Here is a 7,145-nt window from a genome sequence, read left to right on the forward strand (position 1 = left end):
AAATTGTCGTTTGTCAGCAGACATTTAAAATTTATTTTGGCTAATTCTGGGCTATGAGTTTATAATATACCACATTCACGACTTTGCTCATAGAGCCTTTGATTTATGTATCTGTATAATGTTCTGAATAAATTCAATTAAAATTATAAATATTCATTTGATGTCAATGATCATCAACAAAATGGTATCTGTTATTTTCCCTTTTTCAGGGTTAACACGAGTAGCAGAATTTCCACAGAGAGTTGCAGACAAAGAGAGAGAGAGATAAATGAACAATCAGAATATATTATTTCTTCATTGCATGTACAACTAATACTTATGTACTCTGTGTGAAATACAATTTATGTGGTCAGGTGTAATTTTAAAGTTAATGAAATAGAGCCAGATAAGGCTCATCCATGTACGTATTTCTTAAGGGATCTCTGACAACACAATATAAAAATCATCCGGCTACCCAAACATTTGTGGGAGGTTTGGTGACCTAATGGTTATTGTGCTGGACTCCGGATCGAGCGGTCCGGGTTCGAGACCTGGCCCGGGCACTACGTTGCGTTCTTAGGCAAGACACTTTACTCTCATAGTTCTTCTCTTCACCCAGGTGTATAAATGGGTACCGGCTTATTTACTGCTGGGGGAGGGGGGGGGGTTAACCCTGCGATGGACTAGCATCCCATCCAGGGGGAGTAGAAATACTCCTAGCCGCTTAATAATGCTGCAGAAACCTGGTTACGCTCCAGCCTGATGAGCCACTTGGCTCAACAGCAGGCTTTACCTACCCAAACATTTAATTCCCAGTGCCCACACTGTGAAGAACAGTAATCATGATAATGAGATACACAGTTCATCGATCTCTAAATTAATCTCACATGTTGCAATACAATAATAACTGATAAAATATATATTGTTCATAGGCAAATTGTTACTTCACCAAAACCGAACTCAGTCATTAAATAATAAAACATTAAACACAGCTGTTTTGTTTTGTGGGTGTGTCTCACAGATTAGTTATTTGTTGTTATTTATAGTATCGGGAAATAATACTGTCACTGTTCCAATAGGGCCCCCGTTTGAGGGGGGGGGGGTGGGACAAGCTACATGCAAAACTTTCCAGTTGTATGCTATGTACAGCTATAACATACCAGTTATGGTTAGTGTATGGATATTTTCTAGAGCAAAGCTAAATCTTTGTTCTAGTTTCTCTTTGAGAGTTAATATATCTTTGGGAGGTTATGCACAAACTGCTAGATGATCATCCTCTTTTTCAACTATTTTTACTTTTATTTGGTGCTGTTGTTCATGGTGAAAAACAATACATAATATATATAAAGAAAATAACACGAATAAAAAATCATTCTAAAAAAAATGTAAAGGGCATATAACCGGGGAGCTCCGCTTTTAGGCTTGCCTAAATCTATATATTATCTTTGATATGGTCGACAGTATTGCTATACCACCAGTAACAAAAAGCAATAAGTGTAACATTTCATTTCTTCCACCTTTCGTATCATAAAAAGATTAAATAAGAATTATCAAAGAACCAAAATTTGTATTTTTCTCTATGTCATCAAACTTCGTTCAGCAGTATTTCGAAAGTTAAGAATTATTAAAATTAATTCATCCCATGTTTATCATAGCTAGAACGTGAATAAGAATAAACAGAAATACAAAGCTGCTTGAAGCTAGAAGATAAAATATTTCAAGAGCGTCTCATGCAAACGCAGGAAACGTAAATACCATAACGGACTGTTCTTTTATTGAATAGCAGTTCACCTTAATTGCAGAGAATTAAAATAGTAACAATTTTAGTTCAATGCATTTCTGATTTACGAGCTGGGGATCTTAATTATTGCTACTATTATGGCTTTCTGAAGAAAGATAACAACAAAAACGGTTAAAAAACCGAGATATATATCTATACTCAGATAATTACACGACATAAATAACATGCTTAAGAGTAAATTTTACTTTCTACTGAAAAATCAATAGTTAAGGTATCACGGAAGGAAAATTGGCGGTTTCGTTCCAAGTCAAATTGTGTGCAAACCATCAATGATAACCCCAATAAAGCATATGTTTTATGGAAGCTTATTGAATAAAAAGTGTAATTTTGGATTTTGTTTTGATCATATAGACGATAAAAAGCAACGTCAGCATTTTGTTTGCAGTTATGATGTTGCGAAACTTTCAGAAAATATATACTTTATTGGGGTTATCATTGATGGTTTGCACACAATTTGACTTGGAACGAAAAGGCCAATTTTCCTTCCGTGATACCTTAAATCATACACAGAATGATCAGTATTGAAGGGTTGTTTCTTGTTAACGGAAATTGAATAACAAATTTCGCAATTAATCAACATATATACGGCAGTTTTAAACCTAAGCTAATTTTTCCTCCTTACGAAAGTTTCGGTTTTATGTTCACAGCTGCTACCTAGAGGTTGGCACTTTTGAAATTATATTTTAGGTAACGGAAATAGAGGCTTGTCAATATATAAAGGTTTTAATTGACAATTAATCAAAACTCCGAAAGGATCAACGTAAAATATTGAAGCTTTCAACCTAAGCTAATCAGAAACTGCTGGAGATAAGTGTTTAATTTCCTGTATTTGTGAAAGATTATATCCTTTATACCCGGAGCTCTTACTTTGGGTACAGGAACTTGACATTAGCAACCATCTTAAAGGCAATCAAACTAGAGGTTTTGATATGTATTTATTAAGGGTTGTCTGTTGGTAACGGAAATTGGCAATAAATCATAACTCCGACGAAAAGGATCAACGTATAATATGGTGTCTTTTAAACTTAATTTAAATAATCGTATTGTATTTTTATGTTCTTCTCTACAACAATCAGCAAATTATATTAAAGGTGTTGTTGACTAAATCAAGGAAAACACATACTTCTTAGGTAACTTCATTTATAAGATATACTCTTTAGAAAGGAAATCCAAAACAGGCGAACTGTTTTAAATTTTTAAATCAAGTGATATGTAATTGGTTGTTTCTTGTTAACGGAAATGGAATAATTAATTTGGTAATAAGACAAAACTTCAACGAAAAGGATGAACATTAATATCGAAGCTTTCAGCGAAACAGCAGCTGCATAAAGATTTAAACTTTCTGTTTTTAAAAACTCCGCTTTCTGTTCGGAATCAGAATCAGAAACTTGGGATTCGACTCCATCTTTAAGGTAATTGCAAAAAAAAGTTGACTTCAATACATTTAACTAATAATTGTACTCCCGTCATACTAAGCTCAAACGAAATAACTTGATACATTCAAATCAATTACACTAAGGACCTGACGAAGTGAAAAGAAACACCATGTTGGAGGAATAGTGGTCTCCAAGAGAGTAAGAAGAAGTATTTTTGTGGTATTTGTTTAAGCCTAACTTACATAATCAATCTACATTTTTATTCTTGACCATAGCCGCCTGCAAGCTCAGATAAAAGGGGCTGTTGACTGAATCAAGGAAAAACAAAAGGTAACTACATTTATAACGTGTACAGACTCACCCAACCTTTTCGGGTGCCTTTCGGAAAATGTTTTCGGTGAAACCATGGCTAACTATATATATCTATGGAAACTGAGGTTATGAAATGAAAAATTCAAATATGCCAAAGTTTTGGAAATTTTTTGCTTCGGTAAGCGCGCGCGGAGCCTTCAAACTTGAAACTGTGATGTTCGCTTAGCTGAATTACCCGCATCCGCGTTATCTCTTACATCAAACAAACTGCACTATATCAATCAGCACCTGATAGGCTATCAAAGTGTGTCGGGCTTTAAGGATCATTCTATTGGTTTCTGAGAAAGTAGGCATTGAAGTTGGCCTATAGGAAATTTTTCGTTTCGCGTCACGCAAAATTAAACATAAGAAGGTTTTCTCTTCTTGACAGATCCGACTGGACAAGTGTTAAGAAGAAAATGGCAAACTTTACCGACGATGGAAACCATATCACGACTGGAGAGTTATTCTGCAAAACAGACTTTAATGAACAACATAACAAGATATTTATTTTAGCATTAAATATTCCTCTCTCCATCACTGCATTTGTGGGGAATATTTTGATCATTGTTGCCCTTCCAAAGGTGTCGTCCCTTCATCCGCCATCAAAACTTCTATTTCGTTTTCTTGCGAGCACGGATCTCTGTGTGGGCCTCATTTCACAACCTCTCTACGTTTATTCTGCCTTAATGCCTCCGTCGCCACCACACTCGTTACATTGTTATTCTAGATTACTTCTTCGTGCAACAGGTACGATCTTTTGCCTGTTATCTTTGTTTACACTGACTACAATAAGTGTTGACAGACTTCTTGCCCTATCGCTGGGACTAAGATACAGACAGGTGGTCACTTTGAGGCGAGTTAGGATCTTTGTTGTTATTTCTTGGCTTTCTAGCATTGCCATTGCTTTAATGTTTTTCTACAGCAAACGTACTACTGCATTCATTTTCTGCACGATCGCGTTGCTGTGTGTACTGTCTTCAACCATCTGTTACACGAAAATCTATTTCAAGCTTCGCCATCACCACACTGCAGTACAAGTCCATATTCACCAAGGACAACCGAACGGAGGAGGAATTCCACTAAATGTAGCACGATATAGAAAGACAGTGTCCAGCGCGTTGTGGGTGCAAATCACTCTAGTCGTTTGTTATCTTCCATACGGAATAGTGAGAGCTATATTTGTTTTCGCTGGATTAAATATTACATTCCATGACATTGCTTTGGCAACAACTTTATCTCTGGTTTTCTTAAACTCATCCATAAATCCATTTTTGTACTGTTGGAAGATGAGGGAAGTGAGACAAGCGGCGAAGAACACGATCAGACAGTTTTTGTGTTTCTCCAGTTAATTTAGTGGATGTTTTGTTTGTTAAGCTCATGTTATAGTAACTAAGTCAACTACTTTAAATTAATAAGGAGGCAGCGTGGCCTATTGTTCAGGGGGCTGGTCTTGTAATCGGGAGGTCCCGGGTTCAAACCCTTCCCCCTTCTACTAGATTGATTTGTCTTCGGTGGCCCCAAATTCAACTTCTCCGCGCCTCGTAGATACCAACTAGTCAGCATTCTGCCAGTCGGGATTTCTAACAGGTCTCTGTTTGATTTACAATGTTTCTTTCCTCAGATTAACAGCGTCAGTGGATAAAGAGACACTTTAATTTGTAAAAATGTGCCTGGAATGCCCGTTATTTCTTAGTGTTTTCATCTTGCAGTTTGCTCTTTCAAGAATAAAATAATGTCTCGTATTACGTTCGTTTTAAAATAATTTTACTTATGTTTTTTATTCACCTGTTGCCTGTTTATCATAGAAACCATATTTAAGCATTAATAATTAAAGTTATTATATCAGATATATGAAGAAACCAAGTTATAAGCATCACTTGGGTAATACGAAAAAAAATCCTTGTTGTATAACAATAGATTTTTATAGGTTGACGCTTGAAGTAGCTTTAAAGATTCCTACATTTGGATAACCATAAATCAATTAATTGCAAATAAAGTAGTGACTGTTATATTACCTTCCACGAAGGCGAGTGTGCTATTATACCTATGCTTCAGGCGAGTTCTATAGATCAGCTGCGAAGTAGCGAATCTTAAAATCAAGGCTGCAGTGCATAACTTCGTTTATACAAGAAGGTACAGGAAAGGTGAGTTTATTATATGCTACCCACAGTTATTTAACTATTAATGATTATACTGTAAGTATTTTCCAATCGCCGACGAAATTTTTTCTTGATTTGTTTTGACTTCGAATTCATACAACCAAATATGCAGTTGTCAAACCAGGGATTTCAATGGCAGTCATCAACAGCCAAGAATCATTTTCTAGCTGACGAAATAATTCAAGAATTAAAAGAGATACTCTTCAATTCGCCATACTTTTCTTTGTTTTGGTTCGAAGTGAAGCCGCACTCGCCTCGCTTTCATGTACTTGACCCAAACTCTTCCGCGCGTTGCGCCATTTGTGAATAAGGTGTATGCTGCTAGTATCGAGAACGGTTGTTGGAAAAAAACACATACGAGTACGCGACAAGACCGAGAGGCGGTCTGTGTGATTTGCATATTGACCTTGAGGAAATGTACATTTTTGTATTTTTACACGTGAAGATTTTGTCTTTTTCTCTCATGAGGCCATTTACTGTAGCTTTACTTTTTCTGTCGCATGTCCTTGAATCTGACCTTGAAATTTGAAAACTCGTCTAAAATTAAGCGTGGCTAAAAGTAATTTGTTTCCACATTTCCGATCATGAAGAGGAAGAAAACGTGAAAATTCGCGTTTGTCATGTTCTAGCACCTGTACTAGCTCTCTTCGTCTACCCATACTGCCTTTCGGTCCTGTCGCGTGTATTTTCCGAGTTCCGGTCTTGCATCGTACACCGTGGAACGCAAAGCTTTATTTTTATTTATTATTGTAAAAAAATAAGAGGTGTGCAAGAACATAACGCTTTCTTTTACTATTTGCAGTCCATCGAGACTCGAGAGCATCCTTTTACTAACTAACAATTTAAAACCCAATAAAAATTTGCATTCAGGGCGGAAAACACAGCTTTCACTTTGTAACACTTCTGCTTATGCCTGTAGCTGATACCAGGAGATCGAGATTGGAAACATTTTTCTGGGTAATCGAGGTCATTCTGCGAATGGAAGGAAAACAGAAGGCAAGGTTAACTGAACCCCCACCCCCCTCCCCCCCCCCCGGGGGGCACTTAAAAATATATGGGCTATATAGGTATGTGCCGCGGGTTAGGGTATGGTTTTTGGGGTACTCGGTCCTTAAATGGGGTATAATTTTTGCTCCTTTTGGCATTGTGATCCCGGTGTGATTCTTAGATAGGGCACCTAAATTCTAGCAGCTAAAATAAAAGCCCAGCTAAACGAAAAATAAAAAGGGATCTTAAAACTGAACTAACGGTTCAGAAGTATTAGTAAAGCAAATTTTATAAAGATTTGTGTTTTAAACTTTGTGTAAGAGTTCACTCAAAATTAACTAAAGGTCTACCTTTATAGAAGTGAATCTGGGGGTTACGCGAGTAGAATGCATGGAGAATACATAATAATTTTTCTTTCATTTCAGAGACGTGTGTCGAACGCCTTCTGTAATTCATTTACATGTTTCTTTCAGAGACGTGTGTCGAAAG

General features: G+C 36.6%; 1 protein-coding gene across 2 annotated transcripts; it reads left to right on the forward strand.

Annotated features, from left to right (window-relative positions):
• The first annotated feature begins 3,083 nt into the window (after window positions 1-3,083).
• Window positions 3,084-5,945, forward strand: LOC144628234 (adenosine receptor A3-like). 2 transcript variants are annotated; one of them, XM_078486302.1, is made up of 3 exons: window positions 3,084-3,192; window positions 3,432-3,486; window positions 3,899-5,945. In XM_078486302.1, exon 3 carries the CDS (start codon window positions 3,927-3,929, stop codon window positions 4,857-4,859), a length of 933 nt encoding a protein of 310 aa, XP_078342428.1. In that variant the 5' UTR covers window positions 3,084-3,192; window positions 3,432-3,486; window positions 3,899-3,926; the 3' UTR covers window positions 4,860-5,945. The 2 variants fall into 2 exon arrangements, with proteins under 2 accessions (XP_078342428.1, XP_078342429.1); XM_078486303.1 differs by lacking the exon at window positions 3,432-3,486 and having other exon boundaries at window positions 3,102-3,192.
• The last annotated feature ends 1,200 nt before the right edge of the window (window positions 5,946-7,145 follow it).

Source organism: Oculina patagonica, chromosome 10 (assembly GCF_052425735.1).
Source record: "Oculina patagonica isolate OP01 chromosome 10, crgOcupat, whole genome shotgun sequence".
NCBI lineage: Eukaryota > Metazoa > Cnidaria > Anthozoa > Scleractinia > Oculinidae > Oculina > Oculina patagonica.